Here is a 27,406-nt window from a genome sequence, read left to right as displayed (position 1 = left end):
ATTAGAGCGCGTCAACTGTGCAATTGTTCATTTTGCTCATATGTCAACTGTTTTTTATTGTTATGTTATTATAATAACTCTTTTTCCAGTGGACTGGAAACAACATATACAGATCCACAGACCAAGCTGAATTACGCGACAGCTGAAGAATTTCAAGAAGTTCGACGCATGCCTAGCGACCTTATCCAGGCAATAGAGTAATATTAGTTTATCATAGAACACATTTATACTAAATATGCTTTTAGTATAAATGTTGTCGTTTTTTGCTTGTTTATAATCTAATTTACTCTATTCACCACCTTTCAGGGCTATTTGACCCTCAGAAAAGCAAACAGCATGCTTCAATAGTGAAACAAAAAGAATAAAATAAAGTAAAAACTAAAAAAAAACTATAAAATGCAGACTAACGTGATTACATTATTGTTTTTTACTCAATCTGTGATATACTCAAGTGCAAACACTGAGAACTCAGAAGAAAAGTTTGTTGAGGAACTCTATGTTAAAGAGACGCCTAGCGGCCATGTTTATAGTCATTTTCAGTTCACTACCACGTGGAACACAGATATAAGGGAGAAAAGGCGGGAACACTATAATCTTTTCCCGCGCTCAATTGGTGATATCATTGCCGCGTTCAATGTGCAAGAGTTGTCTTTGTCATTGACTCAAGGTGAGTTTTGACTTTAATCCTACAAAGTTTTAATGTATAGTGAAAAATATATTTTTGCTATTTTAATTCTGTAAATGTCAAGATATATATGCAGTCCTCTCAGACTCTTTGACATAAACAGTCTACAGTCACACACGCATACAGTAACGATATACCATATTTTTACATGATCAATCGTCCTATTTCAAATATTTTACAAATTTTTTTTTTACTTATTTTTGCTGAGAAGCTCATTATCAAAATGTTGTTCTAGGACTGTGGAGGTATGAGAAATGGGGCTACCCTATCAAAAGTTCACCCTCAGGAGCTCAAGTTGTGGCCAGATTTCAAGAGACTGTACCTGACGTTGATAAAGCATGGGAGGGGTTGACCAGCGCGTTAGCAGGAAAATTCAATATTTTATTATGCTCTTCCCTTGCAAAAAATTATTTGACTTTTTATTTCACAAAGGTGGAAAGTATATAAGTAGTGTAAAAACTTTTACATAAAAGCTGCTTCGCCCCTAGGGTCATTTCTGTTGTGGGAGGGAGGGGGAGTTAACCTTCTCACTTAAATTTTAGCTTTATGTTGTAAAAAATTAAGAGGGGGGGGGGGGGTTATTTATTGCTTTATTTAAGGCGATTTGTCTTGGAAGGGTGGTTATACCCGCCCCCAAAATAGATGTAAACCTTCACAGGACCTATTAAAAGCTAAAAGAGGATCATATAGGCTTAGCTTTATTCTAAGGTACTGACAGACACACAGGCATACAGAAACCCTGTTACTTTTATATAAGGATTTACGGACTAATATGTCCTAAAATTTAAACCTATCAAAATATTGAAAATTTCTAGGTTTACTCTGTGCTTCCCTGAATAATCTAAAACGGACAGAGGCTATCCAACCAGAATTCACCTTTGCTAACCAAGGCAGGTGTAAAGTAATAAGCAAAATGGCAATCTAAATAGGGAGACATGGTTAATGTATAGATAATGATGTTCTGCACAATTTGAAACATCCTTGAACACTTCAAATGGTTGGAATTTAAAATTCATTCATTTGATTTTAACATTCAAAAGCCAAAATAACAATTTTTACCAATTATAGCTAGAATTTTACTTTTATCATTTACACCATATTAAAGGAGTCGTTGGACAAGGGGGGTTAAGTACTAACCGTACATTCCTACGCTATGGCATTCTCCCCAGAGAAAATCTATGCACAGAAAATCTAACACCATGGAAAAAACTGTTGCCCTGCAAAAACAGGCGGGGACTTGCGGTCCTACTTAGCTCTGGGCAGATACAGAAGTACAGCGTGTACTTTTCTATTGGGCTCGAGTTGAAACCGGTTTGCGCAACAGCTGATTGCTCCCAGGTGTTTATACAATACAGACAATTGAAGAAATATATTTTTAAATATCAAAAATAAAAATTAAATTTTTCATTTCAAAGAGCTAAAGTAAATATCATTTTCTCCTCTCAAAGAAAGCTTGGATGTTCTAGCTGTATTGTATGATATTAAAAGGTTGGTGTAGAATTAGTCCAGAATGTTGATGTTGTTATAGATCCGGTTATTATTAATAAACAAGCAGGAAAGTGTAATTCAGAATTGCAGACATTAAAGAAAAAACGTTGTTTATCAGGATATGTATTTACAAGGATGAAAACATCCATTAAAAAGAATCTCTAAAATCAAAAGGAAGGACAAACGTATCTATTAACATATTAGAGTGTTAGCACTTAATAAGAAGAATATTCATTTATAAGTCTAAGAAATGTATCTAAATACCTATCTCTTTTTAAATTTTTTTTGTGACATTTTTTTCCAGAAGCGATTTATCATGGGAGGGTGTAGCCCGGGTACCCTGTCCTAACATAGGTTTAAACCTTCCTTGGACCTATGAAAAGCTTTACAGTTAAGGTAAACAAAATCGGTGCAGTGGTTAGTGAGATTAAAAGCTACAGAAATACATCCTGTTTCTTTTTATAAAAGTATTACACTGAATAATTACTAGACAACATGGATTGGAATTTCAAGCGAATGTTTGGTATTGGTGTGACAGCTGGGTGCCCGCTAGCTGCGTACAGCACCATCTATATTGATACTACGGATTCTAATTATCAGCTGGAACCACCTCCATCACAGTATTTATATTTTGGTGCAGGTAACCTATCCTTCTATTATATAAAGTAGTAAGATTTTTTTGTGTCTGAAGCCAAGGATCTCGCTAACCGCTGAACCGATATGGTTCTCCTTTACAATTGTGCTACTTTTGGTAGTGGTATCTTTACTCTCTCAAGTGTCAGAATTGACTAAGAAGAAAATAAATGTATAAGTCTAAAAAAAAACATTCATTTTTTTGCATAACTGCTTAAATAAATGATACTGTTTAATATTTACATTTTTGACTTGATTGTAGAGCTGCTTCGAATAAAACTTTTATGATTATATGAAATAAAAATTGTTGATGAAAAAGTAAAAAAATCAAATATGTTTAAAATAGACGTACGGACTTTCCGGTAAGAATTAAAGAGTTGCTACGCTTTCGAAACTGTTCATGCTAGTTTGAAATCGATAGGACAATTCTAACATTAACGATAAGAGCTATACGTTATACGTACGAACGGACCGAACCTAATTATAGAAAACCTTTGCTTCTAAAAATTAAAATGTATTGATCCGTTCAGGTATGCCGCGCAAGATAGCTGTCTATGACTCCAAGTCATTTGAAGGAATAACCGACATCATGGCTAAACATCCTAAAGCTCATATTCATGGCATTGTCAGAGCTCCACCTGTTCTACTTTCAAGGAAATTTAATCAATATCATTTCATCTATAACTAGTGGCTACGCATTTAGCGGACTTTATTAGAGCACTTGAGGTTAGGGGGGGGGGGGGGAGGTTTAAGTCAACCTTTCACTTTAAATTGTAGTTTTAAAAAGAAAAAGTGTCGGCACCTTATAGTACCCTCCCCTAAAATAGCTAGAAACCTCCCCAAGACCTCAGTACAGACACAGAGATCCTGGTACTTTTATAAAAGGATAATCAACGGAATAGACATAAAGTGCAACATGTAAGAAAATAGATTAAAGGAATAAAAAGGTTTATGTCCAATGCTTAAATAAATTGATTTAGAATATACCTAATTTAACATCCCCAACGATAATAAAACATATTCCCTCTTCTTCTGTGGAATAAAATCATGGTTTAAAAAGTTAGGATACTGTTATGTTGAACAAATTAATCAAGATTTAATAGAACCCAAAGTTTTAAGGCCATAGAATTTCCATTACTTGAATTAAAATGAATTTAATTGAACATTCATAAATGATAAATATTATGATATTGATTGATTGATTGATTGTAGACATGTTGTTGGTACTGGACAAGAAAGGGGCGGCATTGTTGCCACGATTAAGAACAGCTGTTCGCAAGGTAATACAATTTTCATGGCGTTTCCCTTAATGTGCCTATTGGAGCACATGAACCACCTTATGGTTTTAAAATCAATTGAAAACTAGAGTGGGGGGAGTGGTTAGTTTGTTTTGTACTTTAGGTCTTTTTCAATTTGGGGTGGGGGGGAGGGGGGGGAGGGTAATTATTTTTCTAGGGAGGGTGTTGGTAACCTTTCCCAAAATTGCTTTAAACCTTCCTTAGTCCAATGAGAAGCTTCAATGTAAAGGAGAACCATATCTGTTAAGCGAATAGCGAGATCATTGGGTACAGACACACGGAAACACATCTTGTTACTTTTAAAGGATTATTGTTTCAGGTATAACCGTGGCGTATCTGGAGACAATACCCTGGTATTTACGAGTTTATCTGCACACATTGAGGATAGAAACTGATGGACTTCCTGTCAAACCTGTACGGACTGTTTTTAGGCCAGGTTAGTGCATGAAAATATTTTATTCATAATCTCAAGAGGAATGGGACAATGAATGAAATATCCTATTCGTTGTCTCAAAAACATTAGGTAGTTTTATTTGATTTTGGTTGGTAATTTTAGTCTACAAGTGGGTAATTTTAATTATCATCATTGGGGTTGTACGTCAAATTATTTCCATTGTCTTATCCCTTTAAAGCCCTGCAAAAATCAAAAGGACCGCAAGATTTTATAAAATTTTTAAAAATTATGATTTTATTACTGAGCATAATTTTCTCCAAGATAATGTATATTATTTCTATATTACAGTTTACTGTTGTTATTCTCCTAGGTAGATACAGAGAGAGGCCGTACCACCTGGAGCTTATAATCAAACTTCCAGCTAGATCAATAATGTTGTTATTCTGCCAGGTAGAGACAGAGAGAGGCCATACCATCTGGAGCTCATAATCAAACTTCCATCTAGGTCAATAATGTTTTTATTTTGCCAGGTAGAGACAGAGAGAGGCCGTACCACCTGGAGCTCATAATCAAACTTTCAGCTAGATCAATAATGTTGTTATTCTCCCAGGTAGAGACAGAGAGAGGCCGTACCACCTGGAGCTTATTCTCAAACTTCCAGCTAGATCATTAACTACCATCAGGATAGATATTGAGTACTCTATCCTGCGCTGGACAGGTAGTAATCATTATATATAAGTAATAGGATGTCTATCTGTGGGGACGGATCTCACAAACCGCTGAACCGATATGTAATACCTTTACAGTAAAGCTTCTTCAAGGTCTAGGGTAGGTTTATGACCTCCACCCTCCCGAGATAAACCGCTCCAAGAAAAATACCTCTATCCAAAAAAAATTTCTCTTTTCAAAATTAAAATTGAAAGAGAGCTGATTTTCGCCTCCCCACTTCGCTCAATTACCTCTAGAAGATGACTCTGGGAGCGTATCCCCTGGTCTCTTATTAATTAAAGTAATTGAATGTCTATCTGTGTGTTAACTTCATAAAAGGCTTCACCATCGTTTTACAGTTTTGAGGGAAAAATGTCTTTGGTCTTTAGCAGGTTTTAGTCTACTTTCCACTAAAGTAGAGTTTTGAATAATATGTACACTAAATGTAAAGTTTTTGATATTTTTTTTATCAAATGCAATCAAAAAGTCGAACAAACAATATTTTTCAAATTAATAAAGAATTTTCATAAACCTTAAGTACAGAATAATACAAACAGAATTTATTTAGAATATCCACCAGATGCTAATCATGGTCTGTATGTCGGTGCAGCTGTTCTAACTACAAGGTATCACTAAAATTTCAATTACTGCAGACAACCAACCCTTTGATTGCACTACCTTTGTCTGAAAGTTCTAGCTATGGTAAGTAATTAATTGTGCCTTATTTGGGATAAGGCATTCCTCCTACTCACACTTATTGGTATCTTGTATCAAAACTGCGTTGTCTGTATGTTAATTTAATTTTAAATTATTAATCATATAAAAAGACAATAAAAATGTTATGATTTTCTATTGAAATATGAAACTATAGATAGATTATAAAGCATTAAACACATTGAAATGAAAATTTAATTCATGGCTGTATTTACTATAGCTAGGGTATGCTCCACTTAGTACTTTAAAAACGGCTGCTACATACTTGTTAGTTGTTGGAGTTTAAATACTAACTTATAAGACCTGATTTTTGATTATGCTTTACTTCAATTCAAGATTTCTATTACATTAGTATGCATGTCATTAAAGTATTTTTATATTTGACATGGTTTGCTTTTAAAGGAAATTTCCATCCTTGATTGAATTTCTATAGGTATGTTCTGTGGGGTTCGTACGCCTGTACTCGAAAGTAAATATTTCCTTTTTCAAAAAATGAAAAGATTTTCATAAAACCTAATCTTGCAAACCTTTCAGAGGCGAAGCTTTTCTATGATTAGGGTCGGTCCGTACGTCCATGCGCCCAGAATGGATAGCTTTCTCTTTAATAATGGCATGTTAGAATTGTCCTATCAATTTTTAACTTTGCATGAAAGCGTAGCAACTCTATAATCGTTACCAGAATGACCCTACGTCCATTTTGAACATGTTGATTTTTAACTTTTTTAACATCAAACTTTTATGTGATATAATAATCCGATTGATCTGATTTTTGGAATATTGACTCTTTTGACAACAAAGTACAATGTTATAAGCGAAGCATCTCTATAATATTAATTAAGTAATAAACATGTATTTATGTAAAACAATATCCCGTATTTAAGCAGTTTTTCAACAAATTTACTTACCAGTTTGTTTCGACTGTTATACATTTATTATTATTTTTGTTATTATTCAGTTCACTCTACAAGTGATAAAAATCGTTTGTCCTACCGTTTCAGAGCCTCGCTTTTATGGATGTTGTCATCCTTGTTTTTTTTTATAATTTAGACTACCAGTGGACAGCACATCTAATGCCACAATATTGGACAGAAAAGATTCAACCATGGCAAACTTGTTCTGGGGGAACATAGCTGCAGATCCGGTCATCCAGGTACAAATATATAGATAGATAGAGACATCTAGAAGGATAGTAAGTTGGATGATGTGTTGCTATCACATAACAAAAAAATTAGTCATTAGGTTGAAAATTTGCACGTTATTACTTAGTAAACATTATATATGCAAGGTTAGGTTATTACAGTTGGATTAGGCTCCTCCTGGATTGGTTTGCATCATTATCGTAGGAATCCCATGCAGTTATTAAAACTCTGATGAAATCAGGATGGGGTTACTATATTACTTTTTAATAATCTTGTAATTATAGTTTATGGGTTCTTATTTAAAAGACACGCACTCGTTGTCTTGAGTTAATGGGTTCAAGCTTCGGCCCCAACAGTTTGACTATCACAGAAAGAGTTCTCCGCTATGGTTCTCCTTTCTTACATGTCCATGGAAGGTTTATATCTATATTGGGGAAGGGTAGCTTATCTCAATCCTCACAAGATAAATCGCCCTTTAAAAAAATTCCCATCCCTTCCCCTAAGTCCTCCTAGAGGCCTCTATTAAAAAAAAGTTACTGGGTTCAATAATGAATTTTGATGTTCAGGTATACTCAGAAACCTTGCTGGTGACTGTTCCAACTCCAGATTTCTCTATGCCATATAATGTCATCTGTTTGGCATGTACCATTGCAGGTGATTTTTTAAAGAGGTTGCCGAAAGTGTTTCTCTTTAAATAAATAATATTAAGTAACTCAGCAAAAAAAGTTGGATTTTGGTTGGTAGTTGCAATAATTTAGGGTTCCACGCCAAACGTAGGAGTCCCAAACGTAGGAGTGGAAAAACATCAGAGTGGACAAACGCAGGAGTCCCAAACGTCGGAGTTGGACAAACGCAGGAGTGGGGCAAACGTCGGAGTGGACAAACGCAGGATTTTTGGGACAAACGTCGGAGTGGACAAACACAAAAGTCCCAAATTTTTCTTTCAATTTTGATTTTTTTTTTTCAATTTTGAATTTTGGATCTACTGCAGTTCACGGTAAAATATTCCTAGTAACGAATATTGCCAAAAATCTATGAACTTTAAAGGCTGCTAGCTGCCAAACGGCTGAACGTACAGATCATGTCTGCACACTTTTATAAGCAGCATAAAAAGGTCTACAAATAAACTGGAATAGCCATAAATCAATAATGCATAATTATCTCGCAGTGCAGAGAAATGCGCGAAAAAGGCCTATTTTACGCGTTTTTTCTTCAGTGAAGCTTTCCCTGTGCATCATTGGATCTTGGCTGTTCCAGATTATTTGTAGGCCTTCTTATACCGCTTAAAATGGTGTGCGGGTATGATCTGTACGTTCAGCCGTTTGGCAGCTAGCAGCCTTTCAAATTCATAGATTTTTGGCAATATTCGTTACCAGCAATATTTTACCGTGAACTGCAGTAGATCCTGAATTTTTTATACAACCCACCACCAACGGTCTCGTTATTTTTCTTAGTTAGGTTAGGTTATAGGCCAGGGGGCCGAGCGCTGCGGCCATAGTCATTATTTTGTAGACAGGGGTATAAAAAAATTTTTAAATTGTCATATTATTAAAATAGCGGACACTCCTAGGTTTTACTTAAGCAATGTCCACTCCGACGTTTGGGACTCCTGCGTTTGTCCACTCCGACGTTTGGGGTAGGACCTAATTTAGTACATTACATATGGAACTTAAAATGGCAGTGAAACATTACAACTTCTGCGGCGCCCATACCTCTTTTAAATTTATTACATGTTTGATGTCTAAGAACTGTTTTCTTTGACACGTTTTTTTCCTAATTTGTTACAAAAAAAGTCACATTTCTCAGTTTTTGGCTTCATGGAGTCCTAGCAATATTGAATGTGCAGTGTGCACTATTTGTATCACACTACAAATATTGTGAAAAATTAAATACTGACGAACGTACAAACAATGGACTTGTAATCAAAATTGTAACAGTAGATGCGCCGCAATGATTGTAGGCATCATGATTCATCATAGGCTATTTTCTTAGAATAATTCATTTTTAGCACTGGCATTCGGACCAATCCACAATATGACAACGAAAAAGCTGGTTCTTGTGTCACCTGATGATGAAGAGAAGTCTCTACTGGCAAAGATATTAGCAGCGGCTCTAGCAATAGTTCCCTTTAGAAAAAAGAAAGATGCAGTTGTTGATGAAAAGGTTTGTAAATATTTTTCGTAGCAAAGCTTCTCTTTAATTTCCCTTGGCTGAAAAGATGTGGAGAAGTGATCTGACCTAGAAACCTAGCTTTGAGGAGGATGGTTGAGCGAAAGGAGGGGCTAGTTGTTTACGTGGACGGACAAGCTTTATTAGGAATTTCAAAGTTTGAGGGTGGATATACTCGGGTAATCACCCGATCCCCCCCCCCCCGCTCTTGGACGACCATGGGTAGATAACCACACTACCTAAAATAGCTTTAAGTTTTTATAAGAGAAATTTATTTACCCTTCCTAAAAAATATTTTAAAATCTGATCTAAAACTAAGGCTTCCAAGAAATGGACAACCATAGAAAAATCTTATGAGACAAAAAAACTTACATCATGTAAGAGTAAAATTTGAAAATTATTAAATATATAATTTAGAATGATGAAATATCTGAAGATCAGACAGCCGCCAGTCAAAATGAGTCTGAAGGTGTAAGTGAAGAAGAAAACTAATTGTAGCACAGCATCAAATGCTACTCATAAATCAAAATAAAAGAATACATATAATTCAAACAAATAATGCATTTCTGCAATTGAATGATTTTTAATGAAAACTATGATTGAAAAGTAGAAAAGGTTTTCTTAGATCAAATACTTAAAATATCTAATATGTACCAACAAACTATATACATATAAAAGAAACTTTTCAAATGCTTTTAATTTATAAGTAATAAAGTGAACGTATGAACAACTTTAAGTTGAATTAGAACTGTATTTTTTAGACTTACTGTATTTGCAATGTAAAACGTCACAATACTGTTGTGTAAGAGTTTGATTGGTTTTAGCCTATGTTTATTTATATTTTCAATATCTGTTCTAATGGCATGATTTTAAAAAAATTATAGTGTGATAGTTTTTGTACCTTCTTGTAATAAATAATAATGAGCTTAATTGGATGTAAATTATTTTAAAATAAGTATATATTTTTATTAGGATTAGCCTTACAACTTTTTGTTTGTTATCTGTGGAAAATCTTTCAACTGTTATATAACTCCCCAAATCAACATAAAAACAGAGAAAATTTTATGAGTTAGATAAAGAACAAGCAGTACCTTCAATTGAATTGAAAATCAAGGATAGCAATGTACAGCAGTAGTGTTTGGTATTCTATTTTACCGTTATTTCGTTACACTAAAGTGAGGGGTAAATAAGAGGGGGGAGTATATTATATCAGGTATTAGGTATAACTAACAAGCGAAATTAATCTAAAATAGTATTTGGGGGGCATATGTAAAGGTCGTCAATTTTACCGTGTAGATTAAATTGGGTGTGCATTAGAAAGTTCATATCTATGAAAAGTAAGGGAGGGGGACAATGGGCAATTAATTCAATTTAAAAGTATTTGCTAAAAGACCTTGAAATCCAGAAAATATGGAGGAAATTGTAAAGGGAGAGTTTAAGTTAATACAATACAAAAAACTATAAAAAAAAAGAAAGTTCAAAGAAAAAAGCATTCATTTGAAAGGGAGGGGGCGGAAGTGACACTTTTTGAAACCAAAACTGAAAGTCAAAGGAACTCAACTAAATAAAGAGTTACAGCTTTGAGATTTCACATGGTAGTTGCTATATAGAGGTACAATATGGAACTGTTAAGAAACGGCGGTGGAACCGCCACTCCCGCCGAAAAATTATTTTTGTCTTTTCTCGCTATATTAGATAATTTTTTTTTAAAAAATTACCTTATTTTTTCATATAAAAAGTGTCAAGTGCAAATATATTGAACGGCATCATACTTCTAGTAAACCACACTTCTCTTTTACTGCATTTGCTGCCTTCCACTTTCCTGTCGTTCCTTATATTTGCATTTTGAGAGAAAAGTCGAAAAAAATTCGGCGGGAAACAGCGGTTTTCGGCAGGAGCAGCGGTTCCGCCGCCGTTTCTTCACAGTTCCATATTATACCTCTTAAAAGCAACTGCCACGTCAAATCTCAGAGCTGTAACTCTCTATTTAGTTGAGTACCTTTGACTATTAGTTTTGGTTTCAAAAAGTGTCACTTCCGCCTCCCCCTTTTATATTACCAGCACATCAGACTGACGTAATCATTCTGTAATTAATAACTAGAAAAATCTCCCTGGAACCCATAACCCAAAATTTAATTGGATTCTTAGAATGTTTATTAAACAAATATCACAATAAAGTTTTTATATATGAAATGATATTTTCTGGAGAGAAAAAAATTGTTAAAACCAGCCACATCATAACAAATTAAGTTTATTGATACTTGTCTGCAATATTCAAAACTAACAAACGAGTTAGCTGCATTTTTTGCGCTAGTATCCAAACTCAGTCAGAAACTGCTAAATTCTTGCACATTCCCTTTAAGCCAGTACCCAAAGTCTGAGACTCCTAAACATTGAATATTCTATCTACTGTCCCCTCTCTTACTCCCTTATGAAAAGTAATCAAGTTGTTTAAATAATGTTATATTCTAGATTGCAGTCATCATCACAACTTAGTACCTACTAGTGGCTTCTAGCTAGCCACGAGGGGTACCACACTAAAAGGAAGTCTTAATAGAATCCTAAAATATTTTTATAATTCGAAGGCTGCAAAAATAAAAAATGTTTGGTACAGAAGGATATTTTTTAACACTTGACCCTAGTAAGTAATGCTTAATTTAGTTACCTAATATCGGACGTAGGACACATAATTAACATAATATCATTAAAGAATAACATTGAAATCAATATTTAATTTTATTCTCAATTCATAACATTTTACATACTTAAAGAGTATTTATATTTTATAATACAACCTTATTGTATTAAATACATACAATTTATTCACATTTCATAATTTTGACATTGTTTTAGAAAATTAATGAAAAAGTATGGAAAAAGAGGCATACAATGGATAATGTTAACGTATTTAATATTTAAATCACAGCCAAACTATGTTTGATCATACTTAACTTCTATAGGGAATTTTGAGGGATAAGACAATGGACGGTAGATTTATAACATCCCAAATGATTTAAAATTTAACCATTGTAGATTACAATAATTGGTTAATATATTTCGACACTACTAGAATAATTCAAATTATCAGGATTTAATATTAGTACCTATTAAAACTTTTTAAGTCGAATTTCAAAACTGTGTCCCAGTAATATTTTATTTATTACTGGGACCCAGTAATATATTGCAGTCCAATGTCCCGTCTCTCCCTGCCAAGATGAAACATTTAGGAAATCAATAAAAATTCTTTGATATAATCAATAAAATATTCAGTTGAAATACCGAAAATAATATGTTTACAATAATGGTATAAAAATAATTTTGACACTAATATATCAATCAATTACCTAGGTAATAAGTAGAAAAGTGGGAAGGTCATTTCTTCAAAGTTTTCCAAAATTATTAAAATTATATTAGTTGTTGTACGCATCGTATTATAGATAGCTTTCCGCGGATATAAAAATAATAAATTTTAAGATAAAAACAGTTTTGTTAGACCTGAGGGACCAAAGGCCCTGTTTAACAAAACCGGTATTAATCTTTTGATTTTTATTTTAATACTTGTGGAAAACTGTTTGTAATAAGATACTATACAAGATATATGGCTGAGAACCGGTTCTAATCTCACAGATATTAAAAGCCATACTGGAAATTAGATTACATTTCGAATTTCAGTGTGATTTAATCTCATGGACAATGTAGCTAACGGGGCAAATTCATAATTTTTTTTAACAGTTAAATCAGAATTAAAAGGTAGATAATACTATTTATGATTAAAGGGGTAGTTGCACGGAGTGCATTTAAACTTGAATTTAGTGAACTGCATGTTTTTTTCTCTTCCATAGTTTAAACTACATGATCTATTGGGCGTATATTTGAAAGAATTTTAATTTTCTACCAGGTACTTCTAAAAACATCAAGACTTGAAATTCATATTTTTTGTATATACCTATGCAACGTCCTATTTTCACAAAAACAGCGTGATAACTATTTTGGTTGTGCCTAAATGATAACTATTTATTGTAATAAAAAATTATTTATGTTTGATAGTATTCTTGTAACTTATGCTTGCAATCAAACATGTTAAATGCTCTTCGTGCAACTATCCCTTTTATTTTTTTAATATGACTAATAATCTAAGGCAATAAGTGTAACTATGGTATCATTAGAAGTTGGATAAGGGTATAGAAGAGAATTATAAATAACAGTCGTTAAAATTATTTTGAACAATTTCAGATAGTTTTTAGAACCTTATGATAACTCCTAACAATTTATTGAAGCGAACATTTTATTATTATTAAGTTTTACGGGCTCGATTTAATCGTGGGTCCACTTTAACTGGTTTTGGTTGAGCAATTGTCGGCAAGTTATTTGGCGGCGAAGTGACCGTCGGCGATTGAGGCGTTAACGAGTGTTGCCGTGCTAACGGCGATTGGCTTGCGGCTGCGGCAGCGTTTGATTTTGGAGACACAGACATGACGGTGGCTTTGGCCGAGTAACCCGCCCCATTGGCGGCTGAGTATCGCCGTAAACGAGGATCAAGCTCGAGCATTGTACTACTGAGACCGTGGCGTAGCGCCACGGCGGAATAATCACGGTGCTGTACGTCCACAGGACGTAGGACCCAGGGTATAGGATCGTGAGAATGGAGACTAGCCTCGATGACACGTGCAACGGCGTGCACAAAATGTGGTTTGAATGGTAAGCCAGCGCCGGCGGTAGAGTATTCTGATTGCGACAAAGCTTCTGTAGAGCCGAGACTGCCGCGTGGCGAGGTTAGCAAATCTGGCGCCGGAGGCGGAAGGCGGGGTGATATTAAAGGTGCCGGCATGGAAGATATCGGCGGTTGTGGACTAAAATCAGAAACTGATAAAGGCGGCAGGTCTAGATCACCCAGTACATCGCCGAGATCAATATCCAGCATTCTCTGTTCTTTTTCTTTCTCTAGCCGTTCATTTTCCTCCCTTTCCCGCGCTTCTTGTTGCTCACGCGCCGCGCGCTTAGCTTTACGAGGATCTACTTTACCAGAGGGCTGGGCGCGTTGCGGTGGACTTTTGGCATCTATTGATTGACGGTTGGATGAATCAACACTTACGGTTTCATCTAAAAAGAAAGAAAAAGGAATTAGGAAAATCAGTTGGACATTAACGGTAAAAATAAGATATTAAATCCAAATTGAGCTTTGTAATGCATGTTGAACTTTAAAGGAAGTTATTTATGAATTTGAATCTTTATTTCTTTTTTTAATTAGGTATTTTTGGCATTTATTGTAACCCCCCCCCCCCCTCATAAAATAAAATAAAAATAAAACTTAATACCTATGCCGTAAAACAAATATTTTTTTTAGAGAACATCTAAAAGTATTTTAGAGTAATAGTTATTTATATTATAGACAAAACCAGTTAAAACCCGGCGGATATAAATCTGATTCGAAGGCATCCTGGAAAGTTATTATTTATACCTCTTCTGTGTGAATATTCTGTAGAATCTCGTCTTTGGTTTCCTAGCGGACTTTGGTTCTGTCCAGGACTAGAGCCTAGAAATATTATTCTTAACAAATTTGCATTAAAAAAATATGTACTTGCGGCCACGCCCGGTACTAATGGAAAAGTCGACCCTCCACTTTAAAAAAAGGTTTAAAAAGGAAAAGTAAAAAATGATGGGAGTAGTTATTTTTTTCAGGGGTGTATCCTCTCCCAAAATAGTTATAATCCTTCCTAGGATCTAAAAAGGCAGTAAATGAGAATCCCCCCCCCCCCCCCTAAAAAAATGTCTAATTACCTGTATGAGATGAGGGTCTATGACGGCCTCTGTCCCTGCCAAATTCATCTATGCACATCTGTTCATCAGAATTTCTCCTACCTGGCGACAAGTAGCTATCATCTCTGTAAATCACGCGAGTTAATAGTTGGTTTATTGAATACTAGTATTAACTACCCTAGCATCTAGGGGTGCAGTATTAAAAGGGTAAAAAGCGAACAGAAAATAGCCTAAAACCTTCCCGAGACATAAAGCTCCCTAAAAATGAGAATTCAATCAAATCTTAAGCTTCAGACAAAAAAGTAAGTTCAATGTAAATAATACAGATATACTGTAACAAAAATATGAACAGACATGAAATGTCTTGGGGTACTTTTAAGCTATTTTTCCGACATCCTTGGCCCGACCTTAGTTGCTAGGGGAAGAATATTTTATAGTTACAATATATTCTACTAAAATTCTATTGGTTATAAGCATTAGCTAGACATTTCAGAAGCTTTGCAGTATAGGAGAACCATAATGGTCCAGTGGTTAGTGAGATTTTGAGCTAAACACAGACAGACATCCTGTTTATTTAATGAGGAAAATTCATTAAATAATGAAAACTATTAACATCCCTGTGTGAAAAATAATCTTTGGTATCATCAGTATGCCCATAATCATCCACCATTTCACCTGACGGCGAAACTGGTGGCGTAACGTCCGGCGTTGTGTCTCCGCCGCTACCGCCATTCTTTCCATCCTCGCTGTGTTGACCGCCATAACTGTCACTGCGCAAAATGCCCACCGCCGCCATATCGTCTGTGTCGTCAATTTGCGGCGATGACGATGACCGTTTTTCCGCCTGGATGCGTTGTAACGTCTTTTTCACCGTTTTCTCGTTGACTTTTATGCTCATGAGATCAAGGGGTTTGTTTGGTGGGGTAGGCTTGGGCTGTTGCTTCGCAGTTTCCTGCATTTCAATCTTTTGTCTCAGCATACTCATCATTTGAAGCATTTGTTGTTGCATGTTACGATTTGTGGCGAAATCCGCCTTTCCTTTGCCAGCCGCCATTCCCGCCATCATATTTATCATCATGGCGGGGTTTGCTTCAAAATCGGCCATTCCGCCATCCGCCATACTATCCCAGTCTGGGCTGTTGTCACCGTCCTTATTTTTTGGCAGCCAACCGCCGCCTGATAGTCTGTTTTGAGCGGCTTCAGTCATCATTATGGCGGCGATGGCATCCTTGTTGTTCATGCGGGGAAAATCGCCCAATAATTCTTTTGGCGCCGTTTCAACATGTTTTATGAGCAAAGATTTCAGCTTGGGCGTCAACGGGCTGTGGCTGAATTTACAGCTGGTCTCGTTTTGTCCACAGTCCAGCCCGAGATGAAAATATTTACATGGGAACTCTTTATGTAAGTACAGGCACTTGTCGCGTTTAGCACACCTGTCATACACATAGAATTTACACAGTTCCCACACTTTGGGTACCTCTATGTCATGGGAGAATAAACAGTCTTTGGAGTCCCGTGGACATTTACCCTGAATATTCAAAAATGTTTTAATGGATTTTCAAAAACAAGGATGGTAACACAGAAATTAAATAAATGTTGTTTAAATAAAATAAATTATTAAATTGTTAAGTGGATGCTCTGCTCATGAGTCGGAGGAATCTACACGAGAAATATAAAAAGCATCAGAGCATAATACCAAAAGGCATTTTAGGATTGAGTTGTTATAAATTCATAAATGAAAATCTTTAAAATTCTCAGCTAATCTGAACGAACGACAGTTAAAACTCTTAAGAAGCTTTGCTACAAATTTTAGAAAGGAATTATTCTAAGTAAGTACGATTAAATAAATTCTAATCCTAATTCTCTAAACCTCTTAAAAACAAAAACATTATTACAAACATAAAAAATCCATTAAACATTTTCCTGCATGTAAAGATTACAAAATCTTGTGTGGGCCTTTTTCTCCTGGGGTTGCGAGTTCTGGCCCTTGCCCTCGCTGTCATCATACTCCTCTTCTGAGGGCACCAAGCCCATTTCTCCCTCCAGCGCCTTCAGCCTTTTCAACATAAACTTTTTCTTGGCCTGTTCGTCATCTGGATCATACTCTTCCCTGTCACGTTTCTTGGACTTTTTATGCCGTTTTTCTCTATCTCTGTCCCTATCCCTGTCACGATCTCGCGACCGACTGCGGTGCCGTTTATGCTTTTTGTGCTTTCGCTCGCTGTCACGCCGACTGCTGCTTTCGCCGCCGCTGTGCTCGCTCCGCCGGTCGCTATCCCGCCGTTCTCTGGTGGATGCAGATGTATTGTCGTGTACTCCATGGTCTTCTTGAAATAGTTGATCGTTTTCAAACTCTTGTTGTTGGTCTGCACTGTTGTTGTGAGGTGAGTGGTTGGAACCATTGTCTTGCGTGGCAGGTGCAGCACCCTCAGTTTCAACATCCTGATTTTCAGGGATAATGGGTTAAAAACGGATCTTACAAATGTAATAAAGTTTAAACCATTAACTTTACTATAACAAAAAATCTAAATAAACTTCTAAAAAAAATCCTAAATTTTGTGCATTATTGACTTTTGGTGGGCAATTATGAGAAATCATAAAGATTAATCACATAACAACAAACTACACTAATGACAGTAGTTGAGCTGTATACCTAAGCTTGGGTAGATAAGGTACCGTAAGAATTTAAGTTTCCCGCAGGGTTAATTTACTACAAAGTTAGGCATTAATCAGGTTTTAAAAGTAGATTTTAATGTTAATATTTAAGGTACATCGGTACAAAGAAGTCTTTCCATTTCATTATCCTTTAGCCCTCCCTTTGCCTGATGATCAGTAGTTTGTTCTGCCTCTTCAACCTGTTCTTCCCCATCATCATCACTGCATTCTCCCTCCTCAAGGTCTTCCAGGTCAGGATTGGTCACAGGATCAAGCACGTCACTGGCCATTTTATAGTTTTTGATTCAAGCAACCTAAACATAAAAAAATGGGTAGGTATAATCTTATAGTTTGAGAATTGGACAAACAAACTTCCCTCCCCGCCCCCTCAACCCTTATATTTGGAACTATATGATTTAACTCTAACACTGCAGGGCTCTTCCTACCCCTTAATTTAACCTACAACAGGCTAAACTATAGAATCATAGTAGATGAAAATTATTGTAGTGAAGTGAATTTGCCAGCATATCTTTGTTCCTAGCTGCTGTTTTGTCAGACGATATAGGGACAAAGCCTTTCACCATATTGCTTCAAATGCTCTTGTTACATCTGTAAAGTTATTATTACCTTTTATTATTTTCAAGTTTGAAATTAGCAGATTTTCTTTATTTTTATTTAATAAGGCTTTCTATCAAAAATACAAGATTAGGATAACATTTGTTCCTTCCTATCATATCTGAAAAAAAAATTTATTTTGAAGTAATTTTTATGTTTAAGTATGTAAAGAAGCCTGTAATATGTATTCCAGTATGGCCTCGAAACCCTTAATATCCGCTAGATTAGGACTGGATTTCGGTAATATTGAAAAATCATGTATAGCATCGTATTAGACAATTTTCCACGAATATTAAAATATAAATCATAAAATTTATACCAGTTTTGTTGGCACAGGCCTTCATTTTAATATCCGCGGAAAGCTGTCCATGATACGATATAAGGGGGGGGGGAGTTCTGACACATTTGCGTAAACCTGGTGTATAGGCTTTATCTTTGGACTGAGAGGATAGGTTATAAGAGATAAAATCATTCTTATATGATGAATTTCCCCCAGATTTAAGATTTTTTGGATAGGCCTCCAGGTTCCTGAGCTCCAGGCCTCTAGGTGGTCTCTGTACAGGTAAAAATGAAAAAAAAAAAATTTTAAGAGTGAGATGTCAGCTTATGAGACAAAATATGTATGTTTTTTCTTCAAATATGTGAATAACAATCAAAAAGAAGCATATTTTGTTTGGTAAGTTAACCTCTAACTCTTAAAAAAAATCTTATTTTTAATTTTTACCTGTACAGAGACCAATTATTTTGTAAAATGGGACACCTGCCACAACTTTAAACTTAAAGCTGAAAACTTGTTGACTTTGTTTTTAGTAGCGAAGCTAATATATAACTCTCTTTGACTGTCCTTTCATCCGTTCAGGGTGATATTTGAGGGCATCTTAACATTTCTACAATCCATTTGGCCTTTCGATCATGAATAATGCTCTATGGATCATTCTAGTCATTTAGTGGGTGTAAAGTTAGGTATGTATTCTAAGACATTTAAACAGGATTAGAACGCCTAAAACAGGTATGACAGTTCTTGAGGTACAATGTAGAACTGTAAAGAAACGGCGGCGAAACCGTCACTACTGCTTAGAACCTCAACCTCCCGCCGAATTTTTCTCCTTTTTTATCGCCAAACTAAACAAACCAAGTATAAAAGAAATTCCTGTATATATTCAAATTCAAATGTATGAATGATTATCATATAAACTAATGAAATGAATTGAAAAAAGATTAGTTTTTATAAAAAAAAAACTTAAGCCTATTAACATGAAGAAACGATTACTGTCCTTTAGCTTAAATACATAGTACGTCTAGTAGTAAAAGATATTGTCAAATAAACTGAATAGTTTATAAATTTCTGGGCTTTTTATATGATATCTGGTCATGTTTTATGCTTCTTTACGAAAAATATTTAATCAATTTCTCCGAGTAAAATAATGGCCATCATAATTGAATAACAAATTGTCCCAAACCACTAAAGTATTCCCCAGCTTTCTCAAGAATTTCCATAACCCAATAACCTTACAAGTTATAATAGTAAGGGATGAGGACACCCCCCCCCCCCCCTTCCAAGAATGGTACATTTTTCAATAAAAATTAGGAACAAAATTATGCTGAAAGGAAGGGGGGGGGGGGTCTTCGTCCATCTATACTTCCCAATAGCTTAAAACCTTACTGGAACCAGTAGATTACTTTCCATAAAGCACAAAATGATTGATTACAAACGAGGGTGACAGAAGAAACGAAGCATAACATTACCATGCATGGGGACAAACGGACAAAGTGAGCTTTATAGCAAACTAATATTTGGCAATTAGAAAAAGGAGGGATTAAATATAAGATTAAGAACATGGATTAAATGAAATATCACAAAAATTTTTACAAAATCTATGTCATTGGAAGCATGACCGACAGACCGACGGTCCAAGTAAATTATGTATTGAATGCTCATTGGTAGATGGAATCTTTGAATAAAATATCAGTCATCTATCGTGAATAGCAGCCGCGAAAATCAGATTTCCCCTTACAATGAACTAACTTACAGACAGACGGACATATGGACTTTTTAGTAGCTGTGCTACTAAAGCTTATATTTAAATTTATTATATAGAAAGTCAGTGGGGGAGGAGGTGTGGATTATTTATAAATACATACCTATTCAATATTTAATTCAAACCTCACGAAACCTTTTTTTTGATAAAATATGTAAAAACAAAGACAATTTCCACAATAGGCGAAGCACAAACCAATCATGGATAGACAAACGATCAAAGTGATTTCAAGAGCAGATTTGCACATACAGAGTTCATAAAGTAAAAAAAAATATTTTTTTAGAAAATCACGAAACCTTTCACATATTTTTATGTATGTTTCAAAATAATTGTATTTGCTGCATTACGGACATTCCAACGGACAAAGTTAATTATTTAAAAGGTGCTCTTTGAAATTGGAAATCTTCACATAAAAATTCATACGTCTATCTTACATAGGAGCGGAGAAAACGACATTTCCTCTGACAGTAATTTAAATTATAGAGCAGTTTCGCTATATACAATAGAATAAAAATAAAATTAGACCTTTTAGCTCAAAAACAAACCTTTCATACGTGTTTTGCATAATATAAATTGACAAATTGTTAATCAAGCGCTATAATGCTTTATTTTATCAATAAATTGCGTTCTAATTTGTACGCTTTCCTCATTGTTCGTTTAAATAAAAATATTTAAAATGTTTTACCGTATTTACAAGAAGGGATTTTTATATTAAATAATTCAAGCTAACTAACCAAAAAAAGGTTAAAAACAAAAAAATCATCCATATTATACAGGCTAACTTATCATTAAAACGTTTTACTTTTTTGTTCATTAATTTCATGGGTTTTTACATATAATCATCCATCTTAGAGTGTTCGAGTCTCGACTGGCTGAAATTTGCCCTATCTCCAGATTGCTAGCATTATAGTGTTTTTTCATTGTAAAATAAGATTACCTAAAAGTAGTCAAAATATATATATATTTAAAAATAATTTATTAAATTTAGAACCAAATTTTAAACATGCCTATTTCTTATTTTGAATATGATTTTTAAAGGCATTTTTAAGCTAATATAACATTTTCAGTTCTTTTAATAAAACATATCAAGTGACGTGCCCGTACGATTAACTAGCTTTTGGTGTTTTTACACAAATGACGAATATTTTCGTGACAAAAATAGCATTGATATAATATCAATTGCACAAATTTAAAATTAAAAGCTACTCCATTTCTTGTTTTCAAAAATGTTCTTCCGGAAAAATTAAAAATTGTGTCAGCTTTTATCTGAAAATTTATTTTGGCATTTTTGTATACAACCTACTCTTGATAACGTGGCAAGCTGTAGCAATCTAGGGATGTTTTAGCTAGGCACAGTGTAACAGAATAAGAATTTTAAAAATATTAATGCATCTTTTTTATATTAGAGATTTCCTTTTCTCTTGTACAAGAAAGAACATTTTTTCATGCTAAAGTAAAATTGAACAGTGAATACTTTCTGTAAAAAATAAAAACATTTCCAGTTTTGCTCAACTGTCTTTCATTTGGAGGGTTTAAGTTGAATGGAGAAATTGGGCTTAAAAAGAGAAGGAAGGATGTATGTAGGGTAGTACGGAGTAAAGTCTAACTTTTCACTGTGGGGCCAATTGCAGAAAAAATTTTATTGAATTATTTACTGGCCTAATAAGATCGAAGTTGGAACTTTTGGGTCAGAAACTCATTTTGGATCATGTTACTTGTCGATGCAGCGCTGCACTTACAAGTAACATGTTTAACTTTGCTGCACTTACAAGTAACATGTTAAAGAGAGATAAAAAAGGAGATAGGCAGACAATGTTAGTTATATTTTTTATTGAAAAAAGCTTTTTAGTCATTTCTAAAGAACTTCAAAACCCCAAAAACTTCCTTCATCTTGAACCAAATTATACAAAGAAAACTCCCCCCACTCTATTTCTCCTGAGAAATTTCCACCAATTTCTAAATTAAACCTTTGATTTAAAAAATCTCCACCCTCTAGAAAACATAACTCAGGGCAATTTCATGTACAACCCCCTCCCTCCCTTCTATTCCAACCAAACTAAACCAGAAAAACTTGTCCCACTTTTTTTCTCCTCCTGTTTCCACCCATGTCCTTACTTATAACTTTGATTTAAAAATCTCCATCCCCAGGATTATTAGTATCTCTATAGGGAATGGAGGGGGGATATTGCTGCATCTACAAGTAACATGTATGAGTTTGCTGCATCTACAAGTAACATGTGATAAGCGCTGCATCGACAAGTAACATGATCCCTCATTTTCAACCATTAATTACCCAAAAGATGTTTTATACTTAGAGATCTTCTAAGAATTACTTTTCTTGTAAATTCGAAAAGCTGTTTAGAAGTGCATTAATTTTAGTTCATTCAGATTATTATCAAATTAGAGCTTATTTGATATCTTTTTTGTTGTACTGTTTTTAAAAGAAAAAAGCTGTTTTTTGCCTTTTAGTCCATTTATAAATTGTACCAAAAAAGAGAAACTTCAAATTAAACTTTTAATCTTAGTTTTGCCCCACAGGACATTTGAAATGAGAAGAGAGGGGAGAAATGAAAAAGCTAAAAGTTAAAAGGGTAGGCAACATGAAGTTTTGAACAACGTTGCCAACACATAGACATATAATTTTCATTTTTAAAATTATTTATATTTTTTTTTCTTTTTAAATTTTTCACCAAAATAGTGATAAGCAATCTTTTTATAGTTAAAAGTTGGCAACTTGATAATCTTAATGCGTAATAGCAAATAATTTGCAAAGTATACAACTTATTAAAATCTTTTTTCTTCAAGATTTTTTTTATTTTAAAATTCGAATTTTGAAGGGTTAAGAAATAAATAAGAAAGTTTTTTTTCGTATATAATTTGAAAATATTTTTAAAATGTTAAAAGTTGTTTGCTCTGTTAAAAATGCCGCGTTATCTAGGAAAAATTTACGGGTGTCAGCAATTAAAATATTCATAAAATATTACATTAACATTTTTTCTTTAAAACTCATAAACACATTTCAAAGATTTGCTTTTTAGGCAGCATCCTAGTTTAGGAGTGGAGATACCCGGTATCATGAAAATTAAACCCCCCCCCGGGGGTATGCATCTATTTTGACACCCGGTATGCATCAATTTTGACCCGGTATATATTAATTTGGTCACCCCAATTTTTTTGCTTAAAACAGACAAATGGGTAATGAACAATACATAGTGGGTCAAAAATAAAGCATACAGGGTACAAAATTAAAGATAGGGGGTAAAAAGATAAAGGGTCAAACATATAACCCCCCCCCCCGGTATGCAACAATTTTGACACCCCGTATGCATTGATTTGGACACCCAGTATGCATCAATTTGGACACCAACAAAATTAAGATAGATGGTCAAACAATTACCCCCCCCCCCCCCGGTATGCATCTATTTTGACACCCGGTATGCATCAATTTTGACCCGGTATGTATCAATTTGGTCACCCCAATTTTTTTTTGGCTTAAAATAGACAAATGGGTAATGAACAATACATAGTGGGTCAAAATTAAAGCATACAGGGTTTAAAATGAAAGATACGGGGTAAAAAGATTAAGGGTCAAACATATAGCCCCCCCCCCCCCCGGTATGCAACAATTTGGACACCCGGTAAGTGTCAAAATGGATACCCCCCCCCCCCATTAAAATCCTAGTGTCCATTGAGGTTGTTCCGCGCGCGAATTTCCTCTGGACTGAGATTCCTCTTTAACCCCAATTCTATTTCAAAGAGGGGAAAGGGTTGAATGAAAAGGTGATATTCTATTCATAAGAACATATATAGTTAGACAACTGCCACTATCCACATGTTTTTTTTGTATTAAACTGACTTTATTGTATAATAAAATTGTTTTCTAATATGTGTGTGGTGTAGAATATGTCATTTTTTTTACCTAACATTGATGAAAGTTTGTAGGTTTGTGCCTTGTTTTATTTAAAAATTGAGACTCCTAGTGGGAGATTTTGTTACTAATATATAGGGCCTGAAATTTGGCCTGGAATAGCTGAGGCTTCATCCTCAATGGAGTTATGAGATGATTAGACTGCTCAATAAAATGGACCATCTCCTTCCCTTGTCATGTGATGGACACAAAAGAGGCAAGCTATTTGCAATAAAGCAAAAAAATTGAAGTGACCAAATTGATACATACCGGGTCCAAATTGATGCATACGGGGTGTCCAAATTGATGCATACAGGGTGTCAAAATAGATGCATACCGGGGGGGGGGGGGGGTAAATGTTTGACCATCTATCTTAATTTTGTTGGTGTCATAGGAAAATGTTATTATAAAACTTTGGGGACTAGTGTAATAAACAGCCAATTGTCCCTCTCTCTCTATTTCTACTGGTGCAATTAATTCTTATATTAAAGTAACAGGATGTCTAACTGTCTTTCTTTTTCTCAGAGAGAGATGAGACAACGGATTGTTTATTACACTTGTCCCCAAAGTTTTTTTTAATAATGTTTATAAGAATTTTGGGGACCTGAGAGAATTTTGTTTGGTTGGTTTATATTAAGTTGAGTTTTCAAAGTTTAAACCACTATAATAATCGTAATCTAAAGAAAGGTTAATTTTGTGAATCATGTACATTAATTTATTTTACATTGTCTTATCCCTTTATATACCTACTTTTTTTCTATGCAAGGATCAGTGGACAAATTTGGTTTCTTTAATTCATTGAAGCTTTGGGTTGGTTTTGAGTATTTTTAAAAGCGAAGCTTTTCTATAATTAGGGTCGGTCCGTCCGTTGGTCCGTCTGTCCGTCCGTCCGTCACGGATAGCTTTTTTCGTTAATTTAGACATGTTACAATTGTCCTATCGATTTCAAATTTTGCATGGTGATTCCTTGAGTAGTTAGGTATGATTTAGAAAGCGTAGCAACTCTATAATCATTACCAAAATGTCCGTACGTCCATTTTAAACATGTTGATTTTTTTTACTTTTTTAAATATCTTTTTCTGTTAATTTAGGCATGTTAGAATTGTCCTATCGATTTCGAATTTTGCATGGTGATTCCTGTAATAGTTAGGTACTAGTTAGAAAGCGTAGCAACTCTATAATCATTACCAGAATGTCCGTACGTCCATTTTAAACATGTTAATTTTTTTACATTTTTAACAACAAATTTGTATGTGACCTAATTATCCGATTGGTCTGATTTTTGGTATACTGATTCCTGGAACAACAAAGTACAATATTATAAGCGAAGCAACTCTATAATCAAGTCCTAAAAATGTAAGTATGTCCATAATCATTATCCTGTATCAAGCAGTTTTTCAACAAATTTACTAACAATTTTGCTTTGACTCTTATACATTCGCATTCTGATTATTCAGTTTTGACATTATACAAGTGTTAATGTCCGTTTGTCCTACCGTTTCAGAGCTTCACTTTTATGGATGTTGTCATCCTTGTTTAAAAACAATTTCTATAAAAGTACCAAAAGTTTTTGAATACAAAAATAAGGGAGTATGTATTTAAAACTTTGGGCACTAGTATAATTAACAGTCCAATATTCCCTCCCTCCCTGTTTATAATACTGATAACCAGTGGACCTATTGGGTTTTTTATTCAATGAAGATTTTTCTTGTATTCATTCGAATCCGGTGGATATGAACCGGTTCTCATCAATATGAAAAAACTATGTCTAGCATCGTATTATATCCAGTTTTCTACGAATATAGAAATGTACAATCATAAGATTAAAACTAGTTTTTTTTAGTTAAAACCAGTTTTTTTAACCGGTGCCTTCGGCAACACGGGGCTAAAAAAACTAGTTTTAATCTTATAATTGTACATTCTATATCCGCGGAAAGCCATTTATAATACGATACGAGAAATAACTATGAACAGTATTTTCTTAATTAACAAATCTTTATATAAAAGTAACATAATCAGTGTATATCTGTTTTTGTGTACCAAAGGATCTTGATAACCGCTGAACCGATATCCTTCTCCTTTACAGTGTAGCTTCTCATAGGTCCTGGGAAGGTTCATAACAAAACATAACATAATAACATAATAAAAAAATACACATATCCTCCCCCCCTCCAAAAAAAGATTTCCTTTATCTTTTTAATTTATAATAAACTAGCGACTTCGCCTCTAAGGGCACTTGAGATGGATGGGGAAATTGACCCTCCCCCCTATTTGAATTTTAGTTTTAAAAAGCTGAATTTGGAAAATAAAATGTTTTTTTTTAAGAGTGGTGCGTGGTACCCTTACACAAAATAGTTGTAAACCTTCCCAGGACCTATGAGAAGCTACACTGTAAATGAGAACTATAACAGTGGTTGAGAATCAGTGGGTAGCGAGATCCTTCAGTACACCTAGACATACACAAATCCTTACTTTTATATAAATAAGAAATGATTATCTAAATTCTTTAATTAAAAAAAACAAATTGGTCCACCGGTTATCATGATTTTGTATATCTGTATCATATGCTCAAAAAACTTTTATTAGACGAAGCCCAATCTTTCCTACTTTCGATTCCTATGACGTCATAAAAATGAGGGAGATGAGAGGAGAAGTGGGAAAGAAAACCCTTAAAAAAGAGGTGGATAATCTCTCATTTTTATGACGTCACAGGAATCAAAAGTAGGACAGATTGGACTTTGTCCTTTTATTATATTCTAATTGGTTGGTTAGCAGTAATGAAACACATATTTCAACCAAAAGGGATCATTTTGTTTAATATTATAAGGGATGTACATCAATTTATCTTATACTAGCGGCCACGCCCCTAGAGGCCTCTCCCCCAAAATAGTTAAAAACCTTCCCAGGACCTATGAGTAGCGGCCCTGTTAAGGAGAACCCAATCGGTTCAGCGAGATCCTTTGGTACAGACAGACAAATAAACAAACAGACATCCTCTTTATGATAAGGTTTATCTAATCCCTTTAAATAAAAGTAAAATAATTCTATTTCAATAGGACTATTCAATCATCAAATATCGGGACTTTGGTACCCAAAATTATATAACAAGTTTAGTAAAAAACTTTGGGTACTCTTGTTAAATTTTCATTGGTTGATTCTTTTAAGTATCTGATATTAGTGTCTAAACTAACCAACCAATAATTTA

General features: G+C 34.5%; 3 protein-coding genes across 6 annotated transcripts; 1 reads left to right on the top strand and 2 right to left on the bottom strand.

The window, feature by feature from the left end:
- Positions 1-89: 89 nt before the first annotated feature.
- PIG-T (phosphatidylinositol glycan anchor biosynthesis class T) lies at positions 90-10,158 on the top strand. Of its 2 annotated transcripts, none has more exons than XM_080174206.1 (16): positions 90-189; positions 307-667; positions 921-1,053; positions 1,502-1,575; positions 1,791-2,023; positions 2,174-2,240; positions 2,664-2,813; positions 3,337-3,457; positions 4,016-4,086; positions 4,424-4,540; positions 5,109-5,216; positions 5,775-5,832; positions 6,968-7,070; positions 7,626-7,713; positions 9,068-9,222; positions 9,646-10,158. In XM_080174206.1, exons 2-16 carry the CDS (start codon positions 397-399, stop codon positions 9,718-9,720), a joined length of 1,824 nt encoding a protein of 607 aa, XP_080030332.1. In that variant the 5' UTR covers positions 90-189; positions 307-396; the 3' UTR covers positions 9,721-10,158. The 2 variants fall into 2 exon arrangements, with proteins under 2 accessions (XP_080030332.1, XP_080030333.1); XM_080174207.1 differs by having other exon boundaries at positions 3,337-3,460; positions 4,019-4,086.
- A 1,792-nt stretch (positions 10,159-11,950) lies between these two features.
- On the bottom strand, positions 11,951-16,539 carry LOC145329801 (uncharacterized). Its single transcript, XM_080174198.1, has 4 exons — positions 15,607-16,539; positions 15,007-15,114; positions 14,687-14,761; positions 11,951-14,328 (listed from the first exon to the last, which is right to left on the bottom strand). The coding sequence occupies exons 1-4, from the start codon at positions 16,223-16,225 to the stop codon at positions 13,523-13,525; spliced, it is 1,608 nt and encodes a 535-aa protein (XP_080030324.1). The 5' UTR covers positions 16,226-16,539; the 3' UTR covers positions 11,951-13,522.
- On the bottom strand, positions 16,238-21,164 carry LOC145329802 (uncharacterized). Of its 3 annotated transcripts, none has more exons than XM_080174201.1 (3): positions 21,097-21,164; positions 17,804-17,954; positions 16,238-17,429 (listed from the first exon to the last, which is right to left on the bottom strand). In XM_080174201.1, the coding sequence occupies exons 2-3, from the start codon at positions 17,928-17,930 to the stop codon at positions 16,897-16,899; spliced, it is 660 nt and encodes a 219-aa protein (XP_080030327.1). In that variant the 5' UTR covers positions 17,931-17,954; positions 21,097-21,164; the 3' UTR covers positions 16,238-16,896. The 3 variants fall into 3 exon arrangements, with proteins under 3 accessions (XP_080030327.1, XP_080030326.1, XP_080030328.1); XM_080174200.1 differs by lacking the exon at positions 21,097-21,164 and adding an exon at positions 18,268-18,403; XM_080174202.1 differs by lacking the exon at positions 21,097-21,164 and adding an exon at positions 18,268-18,403 and having other exon boundaries at positions 16,238-17,427; positions 17,808-17,954.
- Positions 21,165-27,406: the final 6,242 nt, after the last annotated feature.

The sequence above is a fragment of the Acartia tonsa genome, chromosome 10 (genome assembly GCF_053477335.1).
Source record: "Acartia tonsa isolate MP-2025a chromosome 10, ASM5347733v1, whole genome shotgun sequence".
NCBI classification, from domain to species: Eukaryota; Metazoa; Arthropoda; class Copepoda; order Calanoida; family Acartiidae; genus Acartia; species Acartia tonsa.
This window is presented reverse-complemented; position numbering and strand designations above follow the sequence as displayed.

Excerpts from the sequence above, each read along its gene's own strand:
- PIG-T (XM_080174206.1), top strand. The coding sequence starts at position 397 with ATGCAGACTAACGTGATTACATTATTGTTTTTTACTCAATCTGTGATA. Across the intron at positions 2,814-3,336 it reads GTATTTATATTTTGGTGCAG|GTATGCCGCGCAAGATAGCT; the intron begins GTAACCTATCCT and ends TGATCCGTTCAG. Across the intron at positions 5,217-5,774 it reads CTCTATCCTGCGCTGGACAG|AATATCCACCAGATGCTAAT; the intron begins GTAGTAATCATT and ends GAATTTATTTAG.
- LOC145329801 (XM_080174198.1), bottom strand. The coding sequence starts at position 16,225 with ATGAACAACAAGGATGCCATCGCCGCCATAATGATGACTGAAGCCGCT. Across the intron at positions 14,762-15,006 it reads TAGACCCTCATCTCATACAG|GCTCTAGTCCTGGACAGAAC; the intron begins GTAATTAGACAT and ends TAATATTTCTAG. Across the intron at positions 14,329-14,686 it reads AGAATATTCACACAGAAGAG|ATGAAACCGTAAGTGTTGAT; the intron begins GTATAAATAATA and ends CTTTCTTTTTAG.
- LOC145329802 (XM_080174201.1), bottom strand. The coding sequence starts at position 17,930 with ATGGCCAGTGACGTGCTTGATCCTGTGACCAATCCTGACCTGGAAGAC. Across the intron at positions 17,430-17,803 it reads AACTACTGATCATCAGGCAA|AGGATGTTGAAACTGAGGGT; the intron begins AGGGAGGGCTAA and ends TCCCTGAAAATC.